Source organism: Typopeltis vanoorti, chromosome 4 (genome assembly GCF_054136105.1).
Source record: "Typopeltis vanoorti isolate ZY-2024b chromosome 4, IOZ_Tvanoo_1.0, whole genome shotgun sequence".
In the NCBI taxonomy this organism is placed as follows: domain Eukaryota; kingdom Metazoa; phylum Arthropoda; class Arachnida; order Uropygi; family Thelyphonidae; genus Typopeltis; species Typopeltis vanoorti.
In genome coordinates this window covers 108,258,454-108,285,511 of record NC_143552.1, presented here as the reverse complement: position 1 = coordinate 108,285,511, position 27,058 = coordinate 108,258,454, and the positions used below count along the sequence as shown (strand labels likewise).

At 37.3% G+C, this 27,058-nt stretch overlaps 1 protein-coding gene across 5 annotated transcripts in view; it reads right to left on the bottom strand.

Annotated features, from left to right (window-relative positions):
• LOC150107595 (solute carrier family 2, facilitated glucose transporter member 1-like) overlaps nt 1-27,058 on the bottom strand; it is a 274,124-nt gene that overhangs the window by 97,179 nt on the left and 149,887 nt on the right. For all 5 annotated transcript variants that reach the window (XM_090391411.1, XM_090391410.1, XM_090391412.1 and 2 more), the window contains 2 exons: nt 20,168-20,338; nt 2,310-2,417 (listed from right to left, as the gene is read on the bottom strand). In XM_090391411.1, coding sequence (XP_090247537.1) covers nt 2,310-2,417; nt 20,168-20,338 — 279 coding nt within the window. The remainder of the gene's footprint in view (nt 1-2,309; nt 2,418-20,167; nt 20,339-27,058) is intronic.

Sequence of the window (27,058 nt, the reverse complement as noted above, 5' to 3'; positions counted from 1 at the left end):
GTCTCTTCAGTGGGAGCCAGGCCCAGAGCTGGAGATACCAGGCAGAAGCAGTAGCAAGTCATCTGTGCCTATGGGAGTTGCCAAAAGGTTTATCACCTTTTTTTTTTTTTTTTTTTTTTAAAATTACTCTGGATTTAGAGAAAGATGTTGAAAATTTATTTATCACTAGGTTAGACTATAATAGATTTAGTTTAATCCTTTATCCCAGTGAGAGCAAACAAAGTTTGCGCCTGAAAATATCTTCAGGACTAAATATAGTGTTGTACTATCTTATCCAGTAAGTAGTGCAACACCAAGACAACTCGTGGCAAAGGTGGAGCAAGCTACCAGGCACTTCTAACCCAGTATCTCCCATAATGCAAAACACATTTCCTATGTGGATATGTATACTGTTATGCATTAAAGGGATTGGCCATCTACCCAGACTAGTTTCGACCTTTATTGAGGTCTCTTCAGTGGGAGCCAGGCCCAGAGCTGGAGATACCAGGCAGAAGCAGTAGCAAGTCATCTGTGCCTATGGGAGTTGCCAAAAGGTTTATCACCTTTTTTTAAAAATTACTCTGGATTTAGAGAAAGATGTTGAAAATTTATTTATCACTAGGTTAGACTATAATAGATTTAGTTTAATCCTTTATCCCAGTGAGAGCAAACAAAGTTTGCGCCTGAAAATATCTTCAGGACTAAATATAGTGTTGTACTATCTTATCCAGTAAGTAGTGCAACACCAAGACAACTTGTGGCAAAGGTGGAGCAAGCTACCAGGCACTTCTAACCCAGTATCTCCCATAATGCAAAACACATTTCCTATGTGGATATGTATACTGTTATGCATTAAAGGGATTGGCCATCTACCCAGACTAGTTTCGACCTTTATTGAGGTCTCTTCAGTGGGAGCCAGGCCCAGAGCTGGAGATACCAGGCAGAAGCAGTAGCAAGTCATCTGTGCCTATGGGAGTTGCCAAAAGGTTTATCACCTTTTTTTAAAAATTACTCTGGATTTAGAGAAAGATGTTGAAAATTTATTTATCACTAGGTTAGACTATAATAGATTTAGTTTAATCCTTTATCCCAGTGAGAGCAAACAAAGTTTGCGCCTGAAAATATCTTCAGGACTAAATATAGTGTTGTACTATCTTATCCAGTAAGTAGTGGCTGTCAACTGACTAACAGAAGTTTATTTGGCTAAGTGGATAGTAAACTGACCAGTGGTGCCCCGTACATAAGCACTGCGACACTGCAGCACCCCCAAGAAAAAAATGAAAAAATTAAATTTTGTTTCTGTTTATAAATAATAACAATGCTTACAACATTATATAAATGCAATACAACATGTTAAAGGTTACAGCTTATGTTTTGACATTGATTGAATAGTTAATAATTGGAATTGTTCGATTAACGCTTTAGATTACGAAACAAATGCACTGCAATCTAACGCTGATATTCGTTTGCACTTGTTATTGCACGTTGCATCATTCCCACACTGCTCAAACGGCAGTGTATCTTTAGTATGCTTACGTGTGTTATTTCTGTGAGTTATGAAACATTTCTTATTGGTGCGTGTTCGTGGTGGACTATTTTTTGTAAATCTTATTTTATTTTGTTAAAATAAGATATAATTATTTATTTATTATAGATACAAGGCTGAATTATGATGAGTGTCACTGTTGAAAATATGAAAAGAATTATATTTTTTCAATTATCGTTACACGAAACAAATACACTGTGATCTAACACCGATATTCGTTTGCGCTTGTCATTGCTATTGATACGAAACTTTTATTATTGGTGTTTGTTCATGGTGAGGATGAAATATTTTTAATAAAGCAAGTTTTAATATGTAAATTTATTTATTAATAAATTCGTTACTGATTAGGGGGAAAAAAATTTTTTTTTTTTTTTTGTATATGCAACACCCCCACTTAAAATTTCACCAGCCACCACTGAAACTGACTTCCTACAGCAACTTCATAAATATGGGAATAATCCTTCAGTTATTCCTGAATAATGGTAGATTAGTGTATATACCATTATTATTCATTTTATTTTTCTAATTTAGAAATTGGGACTCTAAATTTCAAATCTTCTACATCTAAATTTTATAATTTTGAGTTAGAAAATTTCTAATTTTGTAATGACTGTTCGTATTTGTTCCATTATTTCAAACTAACAACTTCTGAAGTTTGTTCACTGAAAATGCCAGTTATGGTAGCCACAAACTCTGCATTTTTAAATTTCTATGCATCTAAATCCAATTTTATGTAAATCAGTAGAACTTCTATTCACACAGATATTACAAACTTATGCCTTACCTGTTTGGGCTGCAACCTCCCTTCCTTCATTGATTAGTGTATGTTTAGGAGACTCTGGACAGAAAGGCAATGTAAGCACCATGAATACTGCAGGTACCAAAGTCATAGCTGTAAAATGTACAAATTTCCACTTTTCAATTGTATTTTATAATAACATCAAGGCATTTATCATTACTACTACTATCATGTCATACCAAAAGTAATGTAGTTTTTTATACTGACTTGTTCAAACGTGTCTCAGCTTGTCAAAACACAAATTTTTAAAGCTTTATAAGTACCATTCAGCTAAGATGGCCTCATTTCTAAGGAATTCCACCTTGCAAGAACAGCATACATAAGTTATTGTTTAAATAACCCTTTATTATTATGGAGATAACTGAAGAACAGATTAGGTACATCATGCTTTTATGACATACCTAATTTTAAAAAAAGGCAACAATTCTGCTAACACTGTAAAAAAATGAGCAAGAAGTGTATGGTGACAATGTTTTAAATGCGTGAAAGCGCCAGTAATGGTTCCAAAAATTTTGACAAGGGAGACTTTATCTTGAAGGTCTCCTCTCACTCTGGCACTCTGTCTCTCTCAATAATGATATGCTGGAAGCCGCTATTGCAAGAAATGCCAATGCAATTGTTGAAGATTTAGTGCAAAATTGTTGAAGATTTACCAAAAGATCTTAATTCATCATCACTGACTATCCATTACCATTTGCAAGAACTTGGAATAGTGTCTAAGCTCAGCAAGTGGGTTCCTCACAAACTGACGAAACATTCGAAGCGAGCGCATCAACATTTGCACTGCTCTTCATTCTCAAGAGGTTTAATCTCCATTTTTAAGTTGTGTAGTCACTGTTGTTTATTATTTTAACGGTATAATAGAACACAGAAACTAAGTAAATAATTAATTTATTAACTTAATGCTGATATTTCGCTGGTGTTATAACCAGCATCTTCAGAGCACAAAAACACTGTTTGTCACAATACGCGAGACTAAAATAACATGGTGTACTTAAACAAAATTGTAGCAGCAACACAAAGACTAGAGTTCTGATTTTGGCGCCCTCTATCTGAAAAAAAAAAAAAAAAAAAAGCTATCATATATTACTAGAGTCCTAGAAAAGTGCTAGTTTTTTCTTAATATGACTGTCTCCCAGATCTTCGGCAAGTTAATACAGCCATATTTGTTGAGATTTGGAGTGTATTTTAGGGCTTCTGTCGCCTCTAAGAACAATCTCTCTGATTTATATGGGTTTCTGTATAGTACTTTTGTGTTTTTCCAGTTGATCCTGTGTGCAGGGGTATCCAGAGCATGGTCTGCTAGGCCCGACTTCCCATAATGATAATTCCGGACGTATCTTTTATGTTCGCTGATGCGGATGTTCACAGTTCTTCCTGTTTGACCGTAGTAGGCTTGATTGCATGAGCAGGGTACTTGGTAGACTCCTGGATGTGATAAAGGAGGAATGCTGTCCTTGGGTGAGCGGATGAGGGTGGCTAATTTGCTACATGGTCTGAATGTAGTGCGTAGTTTATGTTTATTGAGAATTCTTGAGATCTTTTCGGATGTGCCTTTAATGTAAGGGATGGTGACTGTTTTGTTGTAGTTCTCTGTGGTGGATGGTGGGAGGGATTTCTTAGGAGTGTTTAGTATTTTGTTTATTTTATGTGGATTGTAGCCGTTGGCCAAGAAGGTGTGGTGTAAGTGAGTCAGTTCAGCAGTAAGAGCCTTGTCATTGGAAAAGATTGCTCTCGCTCTATGGGTTAGCGTTTTTACTATGCCATATTGTTGAGAAGGATGATGGTGTGATTGTTTGTGTAAGTATCTACCTGTATGTGTGGGTTTTCTAAAAACTGAAAATGATAAGGAACCATCTGGGAGACATGTGATGAGTGTATCCAGGAAGGGCAGACAGTTGTTGGCTTCCAGTTCCATAGTAAAGTGGATTTTTGGATGTTGGCTATTTAAATGTGCTAAGAATGTTTTCAATGTCTCAGGGCCATGTGGCCAAATAGCAAGCACATCGTCAACATAGCATAGCTAAAGTGTTGGTTTGAGAGTGGCTGTATTGATTGCTTGTTTTTCCAGGTGTTCTATGTAAAAGTTGGCTGGGGGGGGAAGGGGGGAGCCCATGGCTGTCCCATCAATTTGTTTGTATATTTTCCCTTTCCATGTGAAATATCCTGCATGTATTGTGAATTTGAATAGTTCAAATATATCAGGGGGGAAGTGTGACTTCAGTAGATTGAGGGTTTCTATTAGTGGTACATTTGTGAATAGTGAAGTGATGTCAAAGCTTACTATTAAGTCTGAGCTTTTTAGGGTAAGGTGTTGTAAGATGTTTTTTAGGTGTGCTGAATTTTTGACAAAGGAGGGAGAATTGTTTGTGAGAGTGGCTAGTAGCTTCGCTAAATGTCTAGCCAGTTTGTAAGTGGGACTATTTATACGTGGGACTATTTTTTTTTTTCAGATAGAGGGCGCCAAAATCAGGACTCTAGTCTTTGTGTTGCTGCTACAATTTTGTTTAAGTACACTAGGTTGTTTTAGTCTCGCGTATTGTGACAAACAGTGTTTTTGTGCTCTGAAGATGCTGGTTATAACACCAGTGAAATATCAGCATTAAGTTAATAAATTAATTATTTACTTAGTTTCTGTGTTCTATTATACCGTTAAAATAATAAACAACATGTTCGACGAACACATAAGTCTGTCCACACGGTCATGTGTAGTCACTGGTGATGAAAAGCAGATATTTCAAGAGAATGCTAAGAGGGCCGAAAGCCATAGGTTCATTCGGGAGAACAGGCTAAACTTCAGCCAAAACAAGACCTTTACTCTCAGAAGGTTTTGCTAAGTGTTTGGTGGGATGGCTGGTATTACACACTTTGAACTCTTGCCAAAAAAAAATCAAACAATCACAACTGTGAACAATTCAATTGACTGAATGAAAAACTGAAAGAAAAGAGGTGTTCTCTGGTCAATTGAAGGAGTATTGTTTTTCATCATGATAACACAAATCCTCATAGTGCAAGAATCACCTGTACAAGATTGAGGAGCTCGGCTAGGAAAAGCTTCCCCATCCTCTGTATTCTCCTGATCTTGCACCTACAGATTACCACTTGTTTCGGAGTTTGCAACATTTCATTAATAAAAACAATACGATACATTAGAGGCACTGAAATTGAGCCTATGTGATTTCTTTGCCTACAAACCTCCTGAATTCTATAGAAATGGCATTATGAAGCTTTCACAACATTGGAAGAGCGTTATTGATTCAAATGGAGAATATTTACTTGATTAAATTAGCAAGTGATTTATCTTTCATATCCTTTCAAAACTTAATGCTAAAAACAACATTACTTTTGGGATGACATGATACATTTCTATATTTATTGAGCCCAAAGCCACATGGAAGTATTCATCCTATTGTCAAATACCTATCTAACATGTCCTTAAATTCATTCAATGTTGATGAAGTCACCACTCTCTCTCTCTCTCTCTCCAACAATGCATTCCACTCACTCATTATTCTCTGTGAAAAAAAAAAAAATCTATCTGCCTGATTACCACACCATTACTCAACCTTCAGATGTAGACTCAATGATGTCTCCTCATATCACTTTATGAAAAATTTTTCTCTTTAACTTATAAGTTGAAGAGTAAAATTTCTTATATTTTCTGGCCATTAACCATATTTCAATCTTTAAGCATTTATTTTCATAAAGAATGTTAAGAGCTTGCATAATATGATATCTACTTCCAAGTTCCTTTTTTTTGTTATCATCATCAATCTCCATATCATAAAAGTGTTCTGTGATACTTTCTTCCTCCTCCTTATATGTATATTAGGCCCTATTGGCCCATTATCTTTGTATTAGGCATGGTCTATTATGATTTGAAACTATGACTGCCTTGAGGATAAGGTGGTTAGCCCTATGCCTCCCAGTGTGTCCTATGCTGTCAATGTGTTTTCACGGGGCCGGTTTGCCTGTTCTGGGGGACAAAAAACCCAAGTTTCCAGATGGAAAAACCCCCCTATCTTCATATGAAACTAGCTAACTCACATTTAGTCAAAAGAGACCAGATAAAGGTTCCTCACATAATGGATGGGAATCGAACCCAGGTCCTTTCGACCAAAAGGCTTCATCTATACTGACTGAGCTATGGAGGCTCTCTGTGATACTTTGGAAAAGATTATTTTCTCATCATTATCAAAGTAATTTTTCACACAGAATGAAATTCAACTTTTTTTAAATGTAAATTTTAACCAATCTCCATCAAATCTGTGATTAACTTTACCTCCTCAACTTCCTACAATGTAATGCTACCAAAATAGTACACAGCTTTCCATCTCTTCAATCTAAAGTGTAAACTTTTGCCAGCAATGAAATAGCACCTACCATCACAGACAGTCCGTCTTTTTTTTTATTTTTTTGTAAAATGAGCACAGTTCAGGTCATTTCTACAAAAAATCAATGCCCTGCATCCTCGTATCAAGTTCACACTAGAAAAATAATCATCAAAAAGTATTTCCGTTCTTGATGTACACATCCAGCGTAAACAAGATGGATCCATTTCCACTTCTATCTACTTTCTAAACTAATGAGAGTGATCAAGCAATGCCAAATTCAGTTCTGCAAGCCCAAAAATGAGTCATTACAGGATAAAAGGGCAGTTATGGGTCAAGAGAGATGTTGAAAATTCATGTCCACAAATGCTAGAAGTTTGAGGAATAAAGGTCAGGAGTTTTTGTCATTGATCAGTTCAAAATGGCTAAAAATTATTGGCATTAGTAAGACTTGGTTGACAGAAGATGAAATGATTACATGGACAGATGCAATGGGCACTGTATTTTCAGAAGGTAGGGAAGAGGATGGGGATGAGATATTATATTACTGATATCAGCAAAATAATTACAAGCAACAAAAGATGAAGTTAAGCTTGAAAAATTCAAGGCTCGAGACAATTCATTTAAGGCTGTTTGGTGTGGTAGAGAGACTAACAGGAATGTAGATGCCATGTATTTGCAGATTAGAACAACAAGTGCAGGTAAAATAATTATTTATATTTGGGAGACTTCGACTATGGGGAATACACTGGAAAGGGAGTAGCAGGATGGAAATGAAATTTACATAATTGCTCAGTGGCACAGGGTTCTTTATCAGGACTACTGCTGTTTTGTTTTTTTTTCCTTTTATGGTTCCTACTCACAAAAGGTTGTAAGTCTGGTACATTAGTACTGTGGTCAAAGTGGTCTAAGGATTTTTATTTTTTGTAGTTTTATTAATTTTTTTACATGGTCTAGATACCCTGCTCTAGAGAGCAAATATGGAACTTCTTTGCTCTCTTCAGGCCTCCAATAAGCAGAACAATGGTCTCATCCTGGGCAAAGAAATTCACCTATCACCTATAGACAATCACAAACATCCATACCCACAGTGAAATTTGATTCATGTAGTCTACTGGTTGGAGAGTAGATAGATATTTAACTATTCAGCCAACCAGGCCAGCATTTAATTTTTATATTAATAATACATAAAATGATTTTAGGGAGGAATTTCCTGTTGTTTGATGATGATTCAAAACTGGGAAGGGGCAGTAGTTAATAAAGGTTCTGTAGAGATCCTACAATACTATTCAAATAGACTGTCAGTACAGACAAAGTATAATGTTGTCAGTTTAATGTAACAAACCGTAAGGTTATGCACTTCGGGATGAAAAGGTTATATGCTGTGCATTAAACTGATAGTAATAGACTGAAACAACTTGGAGCTAGGGAAAGAGGAATAATAGTGGACAGGGAGCTGAAGTTTAGAGGACATTGCAAAAGTGGACAAAACAGCTCAGTGAATTACTTGTATTTCAGAATACATCAACAAGCAGGGATATGAATATTATAAGATGTGTTTCTTTGATATCAGAATTGGAGCTGTTAATGTCAGCTCTTTGCTTTATGCGAACGATGTTATACTTCTAAATAAATCCACTACAAGTTTGCAAGATTCCCTGACTAAATTGAATAACTGTTGTAATAGATATGGTATGAAGGTCAGCATGACAAAGACAATGAAAATAGATAGAATTATTGAAAATGTCAACTGTGTTGTGAACTGGGAACCTGTGGAACAAGTAAAACATTTCAGCTACTTAGGCATGATTTTTAGTGAAGATGGTAAATTAAATATGGAAATAGACAATAGAATCAACAAAGCTGGTATGGTAGGAAGTCAACTGAATAAATTCATATGGAATAAGAGAGAAATTAATCGGAACAATAAATTAGCTGTATACAAGACAGTGTTCAAACCAGTTTTAACTTATGGATCTGAGAGCTGGGTCAGAAGTAAAACACTTGACCAAAGACTAGAGACCGCAGATATGAGAGTCCTGAGAAAGATTAGAGGTGTGAACAGATGGCATCAATGGCAATATCATATTAAAAATGAGGATATTAGGAAAGAACTTGACATTGTTAGGATGCGTTAGCAGAGCTAATCTCAGGTGGTATGGTCACTTAAACAGAATGGGCGAGGAAAGATTAGTAAAACAAGTGTTCTCTGCCAGGTTGGCAGCAAAACAACCCAGATGAAGACCAAGATATAGGTGGATTGATATGGTACAAAGTGCCTTAGACGATAGAAATATAAGATCTGATAATGTTGGAGTCTTGACAAGTAATAGACTGATTTGGAGGAAAATTGTAGATAGGAAGTTAGTAATGGTGTAAATGTTTCATGTAGTACTATCATATCCTGTACACCCCTTGAGGGTACATGGCAGGAACTTGATGATGATGATGGTGTTTCTTTGATACATCTATATCTTAACTACTGGGCATGTTTGGATTTCTTGGGAATGAGGAGGAATATGCACCACAGTTAGCTATGCCCTTGACCTGGTTATTTAATGAAAGTTTTGCAGTGGGTAGGGTTCCTAAGGAGTGGTAAGAGGACAAAATAGTACCACTCCACAAGCATGGTTCTAAGACAGGTCTCCAACTATAGGTCAGTCTATATAACTGCAGTTGCAGTCAACATGTTGGAGAGATTGATAAAAAATGGAATACAGAATTGGGTTGATGGACATAGTATTCTTTCAGATGGTCAGCATGGATTTGTAAAGGGTATGTCCTGTTTTAGTAATTTACTTGCATTTTATGATAAGGTGACAAGTGTGTTAGATACACACACACTTCTCATCATAATGTGATCCACACAGCTGAAGAAAAGTGGAGAATAGCATGCATAATGTACTGTTTTTTTTTTGTGCCTTATCGTAAAAAAAAAAAAGAAAGAAAGAAAATGTTGTGGCAGGAATACATGAAGAAATATGATGATATACTTCATTTCTAGTTGGTGACTTATAACTTAAGCATAGTCTATATACTGCTCTGCATAAAGTCCCATTTACACCATATAATTGCATAATTCTGAACAGCTTTTCCCTTGACTCCTTATTTTAGGCTGTAGGTTCGAATCCTGCAATGGACATGGATGTTTGTGATTGTCTGTGAAAATACTAGGCAGTAGATGGAGTTGGTGTAGTTGCAGTTTGTAATTGATGGACTGAGTGGTGGAGACAGTTGTCGAGCAGGTGCCCTCCCTCGATGAGTCTTTGGACTCCCTGGAGATGTAATAATAATAAGTTGGTGTAAAAGCTTCAGAGGATGGGAATAGATTGTAAATTGGTTAGATGGATCAGAGATTGGCTCTCTGAATGATACCAGCAGGTTGTGTATGATGGAGCAGTGTCTCAAAAAAAAGGTGGATAACCAGTTATGTGCCCCAGGGTTCTGTTCTTGGGCCCTTCTGTTTAACTTGTTTGAAAATAATATATCATGTGAACTGACTAGGGATCTTCAGTTATTTGCTGATGATGCAAAGTTGGGAAGAATTATAAGTAGCACTGCTGATGTTAAATCCCTTCAGGAAGATTTGAATAGACTTTTTACTTGGACAAAAGAGTGGAGGTTAGTTTTAATATCAACATGTGCAAAGTGTCACATTTTGGAGTGCAGAAATATGATGGTGCCATAATGCAGGATGTGGATGAGATTAGAGATTTGGGAGTGATGGTTGACAGTAGACTGAAGTTTAGGGGCATATTGCTAGTGTTGCAAAGGCTGTACATCGTAGTGTTGTTATGATAAGAAGTACTGTAACGTGTAAGGAAGTGGTTGTGCTATTGTGCTTAGATCTGGTCACCTGGTTTTCAATGTGATGTGGAGACATTGGAGAAGATCCAGCGATGAGTGACTAAGACAATATCAGGAGTTTGGAATTATTATTATTATTATTATTATTAAACAAGACCTCATGGAGTCAAAGACTCATCTAGGAGGTACTTTTATCTCACACACATCTCATCATACCATGTCTTAAACACATTCAAACTCCTTGCAGACACCATACTCACAACTCTGCATGAAAAAAATCTGCCTCTCACTCCCCTACTCACACCCTCTTTATACAGTTTCCAGGGATGACCTCTGGTTCTCCCCTGATCTCCCACTATTCTCTGTAGAACTTCTCCACCATTGATCTTATAACAACCCCTTACCAACTTGTAGGTCTCTATCATGTCTTCCCTCTTCCTTCTCTCCACAAGACTCTGCAAATTACATCTTTTCAATCGTTTCTCATACTCGACATTCCAGAGGTCAGAAACTACCTTAGTCAGTCGCCTTTGCACCCTTTCCAACATCTCTTCATCCTTCTGAAAACCAGGTGACCAAATCTAGGCACAACAGTCCATGTGTGGCCTAATCAAAGCCTTATACAATGGAACAAGAATCTCCCTACTTCTACACGTCAGTGTCCTCCACATCATTCCCAGAAGTCTTTGTGTTGTCTTCACAATTTTGGCAATGTGTCCCCTAAATTTCAGATCCTTATCCACTATCACCCCCAGATCTCTTATTTCCTCTGCTTACAACAATATATTCTCACCAAGCATAAATTCTGCATCCCATCTTTGTTTTCCAAATTTTAAAACCTTACATTTTGCAACATTGAACTCACATCCCCATTTGCTTGCCCAATCACTCAATTTATTCAAGTCTTCTTGCAAGGCCACAACATCTTCACTACTCTTTATGGTTCGTCCCAACTTTGCATCAGCTGTAAACAACTCAATATCTCCATCCAAATCTTCGCCAATATCATTAATATACAAGTTAAATAGTAATGGCCCTAAAACAGACCCCTGAGGCACTCCACTAGTCACTTTCCTTTTCCTGGATATTGCACCCCCATACACAACTTGTTGATACCTATCAGATAGCCAGTCTCCAATCCAATGCACTAATCTAATATCCAACCCCATCTGCTCTAGTTTGACTGTCAACTTATCATGAGGTACTCTATCAAAAGTTTTTGCGAAATCCAAGTATATTACTGTGTATCCTTCTCCTCTGTCCAAGGAAGCAGTCACTTTATTGTAATAAGTAAGTAGATTACTAAAACATGACCTCCCTTTAGCAAATCCATGCTGTCCATCAAAGATTATACCATTGTTGTCAACCCAACTCTGGATCCTAGTTCTCACAAGCTTCTCCAACAACTTAACCACAACACCTGACACACATATAGGCCTATAGTTTGATGCTTGAGTTCGATCACCTCCTTTATGAAGTGGCACAATCTTGCCCTCCTTCCACTCTTTAGGGACTTGACCAAGTGCAAGACTCGTATTAAAAATATATGTCAAGGCAGGTGTCAACTCTCTGGCACATTCCTTCAGAATACGCGGTGATATATTATCAAGTCCCACAGCCTTATTTACATCTAGTTTACTCAACTACCCAAACACCTCTTGCTCACTTACAGTCAGTCTCTCCTCCCCATCATCAACTGCTCTCAATCTCTCCATGAAGTCACATTCACAAGATTGAAAGATCTTTATGAACTGCTCATTAAGTATCTCCACCACACATTCTGCAACAGCTGTCTTTATATCATTTCCTCCAATCAATGTCATCCTTCCATAATCATTCTTTCTTTTGCTGGCTACATATCGAAAGAACGCCCTAGGATTCTTTTTGGCTTCGTTAGCTAACTGCTGTTCATACCTCTCTTTAGCTACTCTCACCAACCAAGTCACCCTCCTTGCCTGGTCTTTGTAGACCTCATGAAATTGGTTACTTCCACTTCTCTTATGCTGCCTCCACAATGCCCCTTTTCTCTGTATTACATTCTGCAACAGCTGTCTTTATACCATTTCTTCCAATCAATGTCATCCTTCCATAATCATTCTTTCTTTTGCTGGCTACATATCGAAAGAACTCCCTAGGATTCTTTTTGGCTTCATTAGCTAACTGCTGTTCATACCTCTCTTTAGCTACTCTCACCAACCAAGTCACCCTCCTTGCCTGGTCTTTGTAGAACTCATGAAATTGGTTACTTCCACTTCTCTTATGCTGCCTCCACAATGCCCTTTTTCTCTGTATTGCATGCTTAATCTCTTTATTCATCATCTCACACCTACCTTATTTAACCTTCTCACCCATGGTATACATTTAGACATTGCATCTACTAAGTAATTTTTGAAAATCCCCCAAGCTGCATTGATCTCTTTTCCAGCTAACTCCTAATTCCATGCTACACCTGCAAGCTGTCTCCTGAGCTCTTCATAATCATCCTCCTTGTAGTTCAGAATGCTGGCCATGGAGAGAGGTTGAAGAGATGTGGATTGCAAAGTTTGATGAATAGGAGGAAGAGAGGTGATATGATAGAGATGTTTAAGTTAGTGAGAGGATTTTATCAGATTAATCCAGATCAGATTATAAAAAGAGTAGAAGGTGAGACGGAAAGAACCAGAGGTCATTCCTGGAAGTTATGTAAAAGTGTGGTAAAGAAGGGTGTGAGGAGTATATTTTTTACATGGAGAATTGTCAAGTGAATGGAATGCATTACCAGAATGTGTTGTTAATGCAAGGAGTGTCAAGGACTTTAAGATTCTATATGATAAATATGTTGTCAGTTGGAACCTCCCACGATGATCTGTCGACTCCATGGAGGTATAATAATAATATCTTTATTTTTAATATAATTCTGCAACTGATGCCATCAATTCAGATCCTTAACTTTTCTCAAACCTGTCCTATCTCTGTTGTTTGATTAACTATTTTAATCTGTAACCCAACTTTCAGATCCAAAGTTAAAATTGGTTTTCTTGAACACTCTTCCATACTGCCAGTTTCAGTGTCTTGGCTAATTTCTCTATAGTTTCATATAAATTTATTTAATGGACTCCTCATCATGCTTACCTTATTCTGTTATCTACTTCTGTGTTTAATTTACCATCTTTACTAAAAATTATCTAAATAGCTAAAATACTTTGTTTATACTATAGATATGCCACAAAAAAAGGCGGGGGGGGGGGGGGGAGATTTTATCAGCTTCCATGTTCCTATTTATTTTTGACAGTTTTTGTATTTTTATTGATGATCTTCACAAATTTGTAAAAGCAGTTATTTAATTTAGTTAAATTTCTAAAAACTTGTATTGAATTTATTTTAGAATATAACATCATCACAAAGTTGAGTTGAATATCTCTAATTGTGACATGCAAGTGTAATATATATATATATATATATATATTGCTGCTGCTGCTATTTCCCTTTCAGTCGTTTCCAACTGTAGGTGACCTTGTAGGCATTGCCCACAAAGTATTCTTGGTGAGATTTTTACAGGAGCTGTTCACCATTGCTTTCCCCAACCCCCAATTTTATCCAGGCTCAGGATCAGCATATGTCTGGGACATATTCATGACTGTAATCGATGTGTGTTAATGGGGCTGGTTTGCCTGCTCTGGGGGACGAAAAACCCGAGTTTCCAGATGAAAAAACCCCTTACCTTCGTATGAGACCGGCTAACTCACTTTTCATCGAAAGAGACCAGATAAAGGTTCCTCACATCAACTGGCTGAATTTGGACTTACTTATATGATGTTGGGTGGATGCCAGTTGAGTATAATTGAGTTGCAGAAATGATAAAGAACATCTGTTAGTTCAGGAGCACATCTCTTGAGCATAACATGAGCATACCATCAAGATCAGAAGCCTTTTTGATATCCAGGATAGTGATATCTGGTTATAATAAACTTGATTGACAAGTTATATGTTCAATGGTGTAGTAGTGAAATAGCTGTTGCTCGGTCAAATCCCATTGTGGGTGACATTTGTGATTATCTTGAGATGGGAGTTAATTTCACTGCATGGTGCGAGACTACTGCCCCACTTAAGTGGAAGGGGGGGGTTTGAAATGTTTTCATTAGTTTCTAGAGCAGTGCTTGTGGATTATGTAAAACACACACACAACACCCTACTCACTCATGGTTCTAATGTGCTATAAGTTTACAACCTTTCATTTTCATGGGTGGGAATCACAAAAAAAACTTCGCATTAAAAATTAGCCAAGATGTGCATGGTGGGCTCTCTTTGATCTCAGTCAACAAGGAAATTTGACTCTTGCAATCTTGTCATCTTGGATTAGACATTATAATGAGAATGAAACAGTAGTTATGTTATAATAAATTTAGTTTAATCCTTTATCCAAGTATGTGCAAACAAAGTTTGCACCTGAAAGTATCTTCAGGACTGGGGTAAAGTGGTACACACCGGGCGACTCCTTGCAAAGGTGGAGCAAGATACCAACACTCCTATCTCAGTATCTCCCATAATGCAAAACACATCTCCTTGCAGATATGTATAATGTTATGCATTAAGGGAAGGGCCACTACCCAGACTAGTTTCGACCTTTATTGAGGTCGAAAGGAGTCGCCCGGTGTTGTACCACTTTACCCCAGTCCTGAAGATACTTTCAGGCGCAAACTTTGTTTGCACATACTTGGATAAAGAATTAAACTAAATTTATTATAGTCTGACCAAGTGAAAAACAAACTTTCAACATCTTTCTCTAAATCCAGAGTAATTTAATAAAAAGGTGGCACACTGTTTGGCAGCTCCTATAGGAGGAGATGACCCTGCTAATGCTTCTGCCTTGGTATCTCCACTTGGGCCTGGTTCCCACTGAAGAGACCTCAATAAAGGTCGAAACTAGTCTGGGTAGAGGCTCTTCCCTTAATGCATAACATTATACATATCCGCAAGGAGATGTGTTTTGCATTATGGGAGATACTGAGATAGGAGTGTTGGTATCTTGCTCCACCTTTGCAAGGAGTAGCCCAGTGTTGTACCACTTTACCCCAGTCCTGAAGATACTTTCAGGCGCAAACTTTGTTTGCACATACTTGGATAAAGGATTAAACTAAATTTATTATAATCTGACCAAGTGAAAAACAAACTTTCAACACAGTAGTTATGTTTTTATTATTATTATTAACAGTAATATTATATTAGTATTATTAGTCCAGGGAGTCAGAGACTCATCGAGGGATGCCACATACTACACACACACACACACACACACACACACACACACACACACACACACACACACACACACACACACACACACACACACACACACACCAGCTATCATACTTATTCTTGAATTCATTCACACTGCTTGCACTCACAACATCCAATGGCAATCCATTCCAATCATGCACCACCCTCTGAGAGAAAAATCTAGCTCTCACACCCTTCTTGGCAGCCTTCATTCGCAGCTTCCAAGGAAGTCCTCATTCTTTCCCCACCCTCCATAAATTGAAAAATTCCAGCAATTGAAATCTTGTATGATCCTTTCAGAAGTTTGTAAGTCTCATTCATATCATCCCCTTCTTTCTCCTGTTTGCTAGTGTCTGCAGTCTACAAATTCTCAATCTGTCTTTATTACTATTACTATTACTATTATTACGGGCAACTCCAGGGAGTCATTAGACTCATCGAGGGAGGCCCCAAATCATATTCATCACAACTATTTGACATTCATACAGTATCTATCATACCTCGCCTTAAACTCATTCACTGTCACAGCATCCACCACAGACTCATGGAGCGCATTCCACTCATTCACTACTCTAAAAGTAAAGAACCCAGCTCTAACACCTTTGCTAACCACACTTTTGCCCAGTTTCCATGGATGTCCCCTAGTCCTCCCACAACCAGCCCTGTTCTCAAAAATATCTTCTGAATTAATTTTATAGAAACCCTTCAGTAATTTGAATGTCTCAATCATATCTCCCCTCCTCCGCCTATCAACCAATTTTTGCAACCCACAAATCCTCAACCTGTTCTCATACGGTTCATTCCACAGACCTGCTATCATCTTGGTCACTCGCCTCTGGATCCAGTGTATCCTGATATAATTTTTAACACTCTCCTTTGTACTCTCTCCAATATATCAGAATCACAACAGAAACAAGGAAACCAGACCTGTGCACAATAGTCCAAGTACGGTCTTATCAAGGCCTTGTAAAGAGGCAAAATAACATCCTTATTTTTAAAAAATTGCAACCTTTGCCGCATGGCCCCTAAACTTTAACTTCCTATCTATTAACACTACAAGATCCCTAGTCTCATCAATAACACACACACACACACACACACACACACACACACACACACACACACACACACACACACACACACACACACACACACACACACACACACACACACACACACACACACACACACACACACACACACACACACACACACACACACACACACACACACACACACAGCTCATCACACCATGCCTTACACATTCACCATCTCTGTGAATGTTCAGGCAATGCATTTCAATCACTCATCACTCTCCATGCTAAAACTTACCCCCTCCCCTCCAAACACACACACACACACACACACACACACAATCTTTTTATACAGTTATCAAGGATTGGCTCTTGTTCTCCCTTCTCTTTCTATCTCTCATTCTATGAAAATCCTCATCCACATTAAATGTGGTGATAATCCCTTACTAACTTGGAGTGGTGAGAGCGAGAACAATCAATGAGTTCAAGGAGTGGAATGATAGACTTTGTGTTTCTTAGTGGGGGGGGAACCTCCCCTCGGTGAGTCTTTATAGATTTTGTGTTTCTTAGGAAGGACCTCCCACAATGAGTCTTTTGACTCAATGGAGGCCTGAATAATAATAATAATAATAATAATAATAACTTATATGTCTTGATCATATCCCCCCCCTCCCATCCAAGAGACTCTGCACATTGTATTTACCCAATCTTTCTTCATCTCAATATTCCAGAGACCAGAAATCCTTAGTTAATCATCTCTAAACCCTTACCAATATCTCTTCATCCTTTTGAAAAAAACAGATGGTTCCATTTTATAAGGCCTGATCAAGGCCTTATAAAATGGAACCATCGAATCTCCTTCATTCTACACTCTATATTCACCCATGATTTCCATAATCCATTGTGCTGTCATCTCAATTTTAGCAATGTAACCATTGATTTTAGATCCTTATTCACCATCAATAAATTTAGATCCTTATTCACCATCAATCAAACCAACTGCTGTATACTCTGCAGTTCGTTTTCGCTTCCCAAATTTTTAAAACGCATTGCAACATTGAACTGATGATCCATTCACCCATTATATTGTCAATATAATAGACTATTGACATTATATTGTCAATAATCTATATTATATTATAGTCAAAAGTCTTTGCAAAATCTAAATATATATATCACTATGTATGTGTCTCCTTTGTCCAATGCATCTGTCACCTTGTTATAATAAGTAAGCAGATTACTAAAACACGATCTTCCTTTAGTAAACGCATGCTGCCCATAAAAGAGAATGATGCTGTTTTCAACTCAATTCAGAATCTTGGTCCTCACTTACCTCTCTAATGCTTTAACAGCTCTAGACATATGGAATGGCCCATAATTCAAAGCATTAGTCCTATCACCTCCCTTATGATGTAGAACATTTCCACTCCATTGGAACTTCGCAAATGTAAGACTCATGTTAAACAAATACATCAAAGCTGTTGTTACCCTGAACATTCCTTCAAAACATGCAGTGATATACTTTCAAGCCATACAGTCTTATTAACAAGTTTACTCAATTTCCCATATACCTCACTACCACTACCACTATATATTCTATGTAAAAAATAATGTCACCATATTTGAATATTTCTGGTTGAATATCATCTACTCTAGATGCCTTTCAAGGTTGGTATTCCACTCATGAATGCATTTACATGTGGATATTTATTATTATTATTATTATTATTTAGGCCTCCAAGGAGTCAAAAGATTCATTGCGGGAGGTCCTTCCTAGGAAACACACGCCTAACAAGACTCATCGTGGGAGGTCCCTCCTAGGAAACACAAAGTCTATCATACCACTCCTTAAACTCATTGACCGTGCTCGCTCTCACCACCCTATCAGGCAATGCATTCCACAGTTTAACCACCCCTCCATTCAAAGAAACCACTCCTCGACCTCTTGCTCACAGTTTCCTTTCGTAACTTCCAAGGATGGCCCCCTTGTCATCACTCATTCCCACTGTTCAACCAAGTGAAAGAACTTCCCAGTGTCAACCCTGTAACCACCTCTCAACAGTTTAAAAGTCTCAATCATATCACCTCTCCTTCTTCTATCCACCAAACTCTGCAGTCCACATTCCCTCAGCCGATCCTCATAACTAATATTGTACAGTCCTGAATCTATCTTTGTTATCCACCTTTGTACCCTTTCCATAGTTAATTTATCTCCTTCAAATCCTGAGGACCAAATCCGAGAACAATAGTCCAAGTGTGGTCTGATCAGGGTCTTATATACAACAGAATGATAACTCTTTTATCTCTGCAGATCAGCATCCTTCTCATTATTGCAGCAATCCTCTGTGTTACCTTTACCACCTTTGCAATGTCCCCTGAATTTCAGGTCTCTATCAATCATCAACTCCAGATCTCTTGTCCCCTACTTCCACCAGTATAACTTCTGCCATAGAATATGCAGTGTCTCATCGATGTTTCCCAAACCTCAAGACCTTACATTTTGCTGCATTAAACCGACACCCCCATTCAAATGTCCATCTATCAAGCTTATTCAAATCCTCTTGCAGGGCTGCTGCATCTGCACTATTACTTATAACCCTTCCTAGCTTCACATCATCTGCAAACAACTGAATATCCCCCTGCAATCCACTGACAATGTCATTGATATAAAGGTTAAACAATATAGGTCCCAGTACTGAGCCTTGTGGGACTTGTAACTCTTGTCCTCCTTGAAACTGTCCCACCATATACAACTCTCTGATACCTATTGGACAGCCAATCCTGAATCCAGTTGACCACCCTGACATCCAAACCCATGTCCTTCAACTTAGATATCAGCTTATCATGTGGAACCCTGTCAAATGCCTTTGCTAAATCCAAGAAAATGGCAGTATATGCCTTTCCCTCATCTACTGCTCTTGTAACTTTATTATAAGAGGCGAGCATATTACTAAAACAAGTGCGCCCTTCACAAATCCATGTTGACTCTCACAGATAACATTTCCCTCATCTGCCCAATGTTGTATATGGTCCCTAATTAATTTCTCCAAGATCTTAACAACTACTAATGACACACAAACTGGCCTATAATTAGACACTTCCAGTCTGCTATTTAATGCCACTGTTCTATCATAATTTTTCAAAGTAATGCATAGGTACCTAGAATATCCTTATCTTTAGTTCTGAAAATGTATGTTCCCAATGTCTGCTTTCCCTGTTTTTCTAGTATTAAATTAATTCTTTCTTTTAGAGGAACTTGTGCCATAGTTTCTTTATTTTGTGTTTATGTGTAAATAATTCACAGTATTAAATTATTTTAGGTAATTAGCTTTATATAATGAAAACTATACATAAATCTTCAATAGTTAAAAAAAATTACTCAGAATATCAGTACAAAAATAAGTGAAACACTTACCAAACAGAAATGGCCATCTTTCATCTGTTCCTAAAACTTCGGGCATTCCTAGAATCTGAGATACAAGAATAGATACAGTGATGACTAGCTGATAAATGGTACCCACTGCACCTCTTAAATGAACAGGAGAAACTTCTGAGAGATAGAGAGGAGCAAGACCCGCATTCAGACCTAATTTTAAAATTACGAAAAACTTTTAAATTTAAGTTGATATAATCTATTGCTAATAAAAATTCTATATATTCTATCAGAGTCCATAGAAATTCAATATATTCATAAAGTATCATTGCAATAGGCTTACTTCACACAACTAAAGAAATAAAAATATAAGTGACTGCAATTATATCTACCTTAACAGTCTGAAAATTAAAATGTCTCCAAATTAAATTGAAAATAAACTAATATAAGTTACAAGTTTAAAATTTTCTTCAACAGTTAATATTATTAATATTAATATATATTAACAAATTCATGTCGGGAAGTGTTTCGCATGTTTATTGTACTCATGGGACTTCTCATTACTGGTTGTGTGATAGTCCTATGTTGGGAGGGGGCTCACTGATACAAAGTTTATATGTCATGTTAGTTGCAACTCTTTCAGTAGAATTTTATTTGAAGTTAGCATTTGTGATCTGTCTTAATGACATTGAAAATTTCAAATGCAATCGAACAAACACTTATTTCATGTAATTTGAAAATTTTGCAACTCTTTCAGTAGAATTTTATTTGAAGTTAGCATTTGTGATCTGTCTTAATGACATTGAAAATTTCAAATGCAATCGAACAAACACTTATTTCATGTAATTTGAAAGTTTGGACAAATGTTAGGACAATTGTTTTTAGTTAGATACTGTGTTTGGCAGCACAACAAATGGTTTTGCTTGAGTCTATGTGTCATAGTTTCAGTGAGAGGGGGGGACATGTATTTCATTAGGTAGTGCCATTTTTATCCCCGTTGAATCTAATTGCACTATTTGTTGACAAATATATTATACAGAGTGCAAATGTCTCTGTACCTTATTCAGTCATACAATAAAACTACTTGTTTTTCTTGCATCTGCAGTATAGTGGCTGTTAGGGAGGGCATGTTGTTCACTATATAGGAACAGCTGCTCCCAGTCTTCGGACAATATACAGATAGGAAGAAAAAATGTATCTATTCCTAACTGAAAATAAATCTTTCTATATTCTATAGGAAGAATGCATGTGATGAAAGCCAACAAGCTAGAAACGTATGTGGGAAATCCACATGTTCTAGTGATGAGTTTCTTGAGCTGCTGTCAAAAAAAAAAAAGAAAAAGAAAAAAAAAAAGCATCTGATAAAGTTCAAATTTTTGAAGATGATGATTTCAGATGGGTATTATATTTACAAAGCAGTTCCTCATCTGATGAAAAAGATATTTCACAAAATAAGGTTTCTGAATTTTCAGTTTCAAATGAATGGTATCCAGTAAGTAATGTGGAAGTACTAGTTCATGAGTACAGAAGAGAAGATGAGCAATGATGCAGAAAATCCATCTGCAGTGTACTCTGCATTTCTAACTGATGACCTAATGCATCTGAAAAAAAAAACGCATCTGATGAAGTTCGAATTTTTGAAGATGTAGTGATTTCAATGATGATTGAAATCACTGATGATTGAATTCAGATGATGATTTCAATTGGGTATTGTATTTACAAAGCAGTTCCTCATCTGATGAAAAAGATATTTCACCAAATAAGGTTTCTGAATTTTCAGCTTCAAATGAATGGTATCCAGTAAGTAATGTGGCAGTACTGGTTCAGGAGTACAGTAGAGAAAATGAGCAACTTTTACCACTTGATGTGGAAAATCTATCTGCAGTGTACGCTGCATTTCTAACTGATGACCCAATACATCCATCTTGTATAAATCCTTTCGGCCATCAAACTCATTCCACACGTCCACGAATTCCACACCACACCGTCTGCATAACCTGCGCATAATGTCATTTGCGATTATGGCCCTCCTTCTAAACTCCTCTCTGTCATACCGCGGCAACATACTCACCATTCTAACTCTGTCACTCTTTTCTTTCGCTACCTTTAACAATACTTTCAAGTCCTTTCTCATAAAAAATTTATCTCCTTTCAATTCATTCCTATCTGCCACAACTATCAATTCTTTCACCCTCTGTTTTTGTGCTCTAATACTATCACTTACATCCTTAAATTTTGCACCCGGTAAGTACGATTTAGTTAAACTCCCATCTATCACTCCTCTTAATAACTAATCACCATACAACACTCTTTCCTTCATTTCAGAAACTCTCCCACTCTTACGCTTATTTTTCCTTTCAAACACTTGTTTGTTTACGTTAGCCGAATCACTCTGGAAAGAGTTTTGCAGGTGCTCTAATTGCTGCTGTGCATTTTGTATCACTGCGTGCAACCTAGCGATCTCACTTCCTACAAATAATTCCTCATTTTTTTATCATTTAAACCATTTTCTCTCTCTGTATAGTTACTTTCACTCTTTCTTTGATCACCTATAAATGGGATAAATGGAAAGAATAGCAATATGCATTCTGCTCTTACCAGAATAAACAATTCCAGTTCAGATGGCAATAATTAATTTTCTTGTTCAAAATACAGAGCTGTTGCAAAAACTGAATAAGAATTTGGCAATAAGGGTTGATGGATATTAGAACATGTTAAAAGAGTGTTCAGCTGAAATGGCTGTTCCTTTGATCAGGCTATATAATTTGAACCTCAGAACAGAGAAAATTACAGTGGAAAGGATGCACAAAAATCTCACTGCACAAGGGTAGTTGCAAAAACCGATGTGTCCAACTATCAACCTATCAGAATCTCTGGAGTGGTGGTGGTGGTGAAGATTTTGAAAAAGTTCATTAGGCCTAGCAAACAGACATGGGTTTAGAAAATATATACATTGCAATGCACAGCATGAGTTTACCAAGAAAAGTCATGCGTAAGCAACATGTTCACATTCTATAATAAACGTGTGGACAGACTTATGTGTTCGTCGAACATGTTGTTTATTATTTTAACGGTATAATAGAACACAGAAACTAAGTAAATAATTAATTTATTAACTTGATGCTGACATTATGGGAAGTCGGGCCTAGCAGACCATGCTCTGGATACCCCTGCACACAGGATCAACTGGAAAAACACAAAAGTACTACACAGAAACCCATATAAATCAGAGAGATTGTTCTTAGAGGCGACAGAAGCCCTAAAACACACTCCAAATCTCAACAAATATGGCTGTATTAACTTGCCGAAGATCTGGGAGACAGTCATATTAAGAAAAAACTAGCACTTTTCTAGGACTCTAGTAATATATGATAGCTTTTTTTTTTTTTTTTTTCAGATAGAGGGCGCCAAAATCAGAACTCTAGTCTTTGTGTTGCTGCTACAATTTTGTTTAAGTACACCATGTTGTTTTAGTCTCGCGTATTGTGACAAACAGTGTTTTTGTGCTCTGAAGATGCTGGTTATAATACCAGCGAAATATCAGCATCAAGTTTATAAATTAATTATTTACTTAGTTTCTGTGTTCTATTATACCGTTAAAATAATAAACAACACATTCTATAATAAAGTTACTTTCGACTTAGATAAGGGGAATGGATACACCATTATACTTTTGGACTTGGCTAAGGCTTTTGACAGAATAAAGCATGTAAGACTGCTGGATAAATTGGAGAACATGGGATTGGATTATAAAATATTAGCATGAATAAGAGGATGGCTGATTGACAGATATGAAAAAGTGGTATATGGGGAATTTGAGTCTGCAAGATTTAAAGTAGGATTTGACAAGTATTTCTGCATCAGCAGCAAACAGCTGATGATGATGCAAAGATAGGCAGGGTAATCAGAAATGCAGTTGATACTGTATGTAATTCAGATCAAAATGATCTGAATAAGCTTAAATTGTGGAAAATGGCTGTCGGTTCAGTGTTAGTAAATGTAAAATCATGCGTTTTGATGTAATGACATATTCGATGTCATATTATATTGGCAGAATTATGCTAGAAAAAAATTGATTAGGCTAGAGATCATGGAGGTTTAGTAGATAAGAAGGTTGAAGTTCAAGGGCCATAGTGCAAACATTGAAAATACAACTCAAAGGATAAGTGTAATGCTGAAACAAACCTTAATGTGCATGGATAAAAAAGTCATTTTTTCTCTTTACAAGGCCTTGTATGAAGACAATTGAGAATTTGTGGACTGCAGACAGTAGCAAACAGGAGAAAGAGGGGGGGGGTATAATTGACATCATTAATTTAATGAAGAGTGGGATAGGGCATCTATGGAAATTGAGAAGGGAGTGAGAACTATATTTTTCTCCCATAGAGTGGCACATGATTTGAATGTAATTGCCTTTGGAGGTTGTGAGTGCAGGTAGTGTGAATGAATTTAAAAAAGGGTAATACAGGTGGTGTGGATGAAATGTAGCCTTTTTTGATTAGTCTCTGATTCTCTGAAGGTCTCTTGTAATAATTATATCTAAACATAATACACTGGCAACAAGAAACTCTTCTTGTTGCCTATGTAAAGGGTAATGGGTTTACAGTGATTCTACTGGACCTTGCTAAGGCCTTTGACAGGATACCACATGGAATTCTAATCAGTAAATTGCAGCATATGGGAATGGACATAGGGTTGGTGAGATGGATAGGAGGGTGTTTGACGGAGAGATATCAGAGAGTGGTTTACTCAGGAGTAGAGTCCACAAGACGGCCTGTGACTAGTGGTGTGCCACAAGGATCTGTTCTTGGGCCACTGCTGTTTAATTTGTTCATAAATGATATAGGAAAGGATCTGAGAGGAACAGTTCATTTGTTTGCGGATGATGCGAAGTTGGGTAGGGCAATAGTTAATGCAGATGACGTCAAAATTTTGCAGGATGATTTGAATAGATTGGAGGTCTGGGCTAAGGAGAATGGATGTCAATTTAATGTGGCAAAATGTAAGGTTATGCATTTTGGGGTGAAAAGATTGGCGGCAGTTTACTGCATTGGTGGAACCGTGCTCCAGGAAATTGATGAGCCACGAGATTTAGAAGTGTTGGTGGACAAGGAATTGAAATTTAGGGGACACATTGCAAAAGTGGCCAAATCAGCTCATCAAATCACTTGGTTGCTGAAGAATACGTTGACAAGCAGAGACAAGCAGGTTATTGTTCCTCTGTATCGAGCCTTGATAAGACCCCATCTCGACTACTGTGGCTAGATTTGGTCACCTAGGTTTCTTCTTGATGGGGAGGAGGTGGAGAGGATCCAGAGACGAGTGACCAAGATGATAACAGGTCTGTGGAATGAACCGTATGAGAACAGGTTGAGGATTTGTGGGTTGCAAAAATTGGTTGATAGGCGGAGGAGGGGAGATATGATTGAGACATTCAAATTACTGAAGGGTTTCTATAAAATTAATTCAGAAGATATTTTTGAGAACAGGGCTGATTGTGGGAGGACTAGGGGACATCCATGGAAACTGGGCAAAAGTGTGGTTAGTAAAGGTGTTAGAGCTGGGTTCTTTACTTTTAGAGTAGTGAATGAGTGGAATGCGCTCCCTGAGTCTGTGGTGGATGCTGTGACAGTGAATGAGTTTAAGGCAAGGTATGATAGATACTGTATGAATGTCGAATAGTTGTGATGAATATGATTTGGGCCTCCCTCGATGAGTCTAATGACTCCCTGGAGTTGCCCGTAATAATAGTAATAATAGTAATAGTTTAATTGAATTTATATCCTTAACTACATTGTTCAATTCCTTAAGTGTTTTAATAACATAACCAACGTATAAGCCTGTCTACGAGAATAAACAATAAAAATTAATAACGATTTATCTGAAGAACTAGCAAAAAGAAAGAAAGCTACATGGCTATCATTCAACAGACTAAAAGAAACATTTGCTGATCCAAATCTTGACATCTCTCCGAAGGCAAAACTATTTAATAGTGATATTCTTCCATCACTCACATATGGATCAGAAACATGGAACACGACTCAGAATAACTCAGCGTGCAATAGAACACAGGATTTGTAACATCAGAAGAATGGAACATGTTAGAAAACCGGAACTAAGAAAGAGATCAGGCATAAAAGATGTAGTAACTGCAGTATATGAAAGCAAGATGAGATGGGCAGGTCACATAGCCAGACTCAAAGATAACAGATGGACATATAGAATACTCAACTGGCAACCAAGAATAAAGAGAAAACCAGGAAGACCACCTACAAGATGGGAAGATCCACTAGTGAAATCTATGGGTATAACATGGAAGAGAGGGGCTCAAGATCGAGATCGTTGGAGGCATTTTTGTGACCTGCACTCATGGAGAAATCCTGAGTGAAACACAGGTCCATCAAGGTAATTTATAATAATAAACCACACCTGCACCCTTCGATTGGAAAAGGCCTAAGTTCGATTCTCATCATGATGGGAGGATCTTTATATGGATGTTTTCAATCGAAGGTGAGTTAGCCGATCTCATACGGAGGTAGCAAGGTTTTTTTCTCCTGGAAACTCGGGTTTTTCCTCCCGCATAAAGACAAATCAGCCCTTCAGAACACACACAATTTACAGACAAAAAAATACTAGCTGTGGTAGTGGTGGTAGTGACAAGTAGATGGCGCTGATGTTGATTATTGGTAGTAGAGGTTTGGTGTACTGATGGGGACGGAGAGTGTGTACAGTAGGTGTCCTCCCGTGATGAGTCTTCGGACTCCTTGGAGGTGTCACATAAAAAAAAAAAAAAAAAAAATCACTTTCTTTGCTTATATATTTATAACAATAAAGTTCAGGACTAAATCACTTTCTGCCTTAAAATCATTAAACATGAATTAATACCATACAGAGTTAAATTCTTTAGAGGGAAGACCGACGTGGATTTGTATG